Here is a 909-nt window from a genome sequence, read left to right on the forward strand (position 1 = left end):
GATTAACATTTACCTCCAAATTTTGGAAGCCAAATTTTATTTGGGGTAAATGTTAATCATTTGCCATGCCAATTCAAATGACTACAGATATCTTTAACACCAAACACCTTGTGCTTTTGCATTTGGATTAGGTCCTAGGGAATGGAAAACAAAGTAGACTTTATTTATTTTTAATTTAAAATTTTACTGCTGCAAATATTATAAAGAACAGCTTTGTTGATTTTTATGCTATTGGGCCTACATGGTGAATGCAAGCTATGACAAAGTTTGGGTAAGTTGGGTAGTTGTTTTGTACTTTGTCTCCTTTCTGTGCATTGTCAGTGTTAGTCACTGTGTTAGTGTGCATTGTGAATCTTCTCCCACATTCCTCTCTCTAATGAGCTAGGCTTTTTGTTACAATAATGAAGATAGTTTACTTAGAACCACTCAGTCATAAACGGTTGTCACTTAGGCTCCAGAGGTCTTGGTATGTTTACTTACCGAGAATTACTCATGGCCATTGTTTAGAATGTATTGAACGAGGTTCTTGCAGTCTGTGCTGGGTACAAAATTTAATTAAACCGTTATTCAAGACACTTTACTAGGGCCCTTGTGTTTAATCCACAGATTCAAAATGATCAGTGCCAGGAGATGGACACTACCACTGACAAGTGGGTAAAACTTACAGACAATGGAGAATGGGGCTCTCATTCTGTAAGTCTCTTTGTATTTCCTTTTTCTTTCCCAACTTTTCCTTCTTCTTTTTTTTTTTTTCCAACCTTTTTTTCTTCTTTCCCAACTTCCCCTTCCTTTCATAACTTTAAAAAAAAAGTGTATTTTAAGAAAAAAGCAGGCCGGGCGCGGTGGCTCAAGCCTGTAATCCCAGCACTTTGGGAGGCCGAGACGGGCGGATCACGAGGTCAGGAGATC

At 38.1% G+C, this 909-nt stretch overlaps 1 protein-coding gene across 1 annotated transcript in view; it reads left to right on the forward strand.

Moving 5' to 3' along the window:
• The window catches only part of ELAPOR2 (endosome-lysosome associated apoptosis and autophagy regulator family member 2), a 190,053-nt gene that overhangs the window by 117,804 nt on the left and 71,340 nt on the right, over positions 1-909 (forward strand). The window contains 1 exon segment of the mRNA XM_017851806.1: positions 607-693. Coding sequence (XP_017707295.1) covers positions 607-693 — 87 coding nt within the window.

The sequence above is a fragment of the Rhinopithecus bieti genome, unplaced genomic scaffold (assembly GCF_001698545.2).
Source record: "Rhinopithecus bieti isolate Rb0 unplaced genomic scaffold, ASM169854v2 scaffold_1558, whole genome shotgun sequence".
NCBI classification, from domain to species: domain Eukaryota; kingdom Metazoa; phylum Chordata; class Mammalia; order Primates; family Cercopithecidae; genus Rhinopithecus; species Rhinopithecus bieti.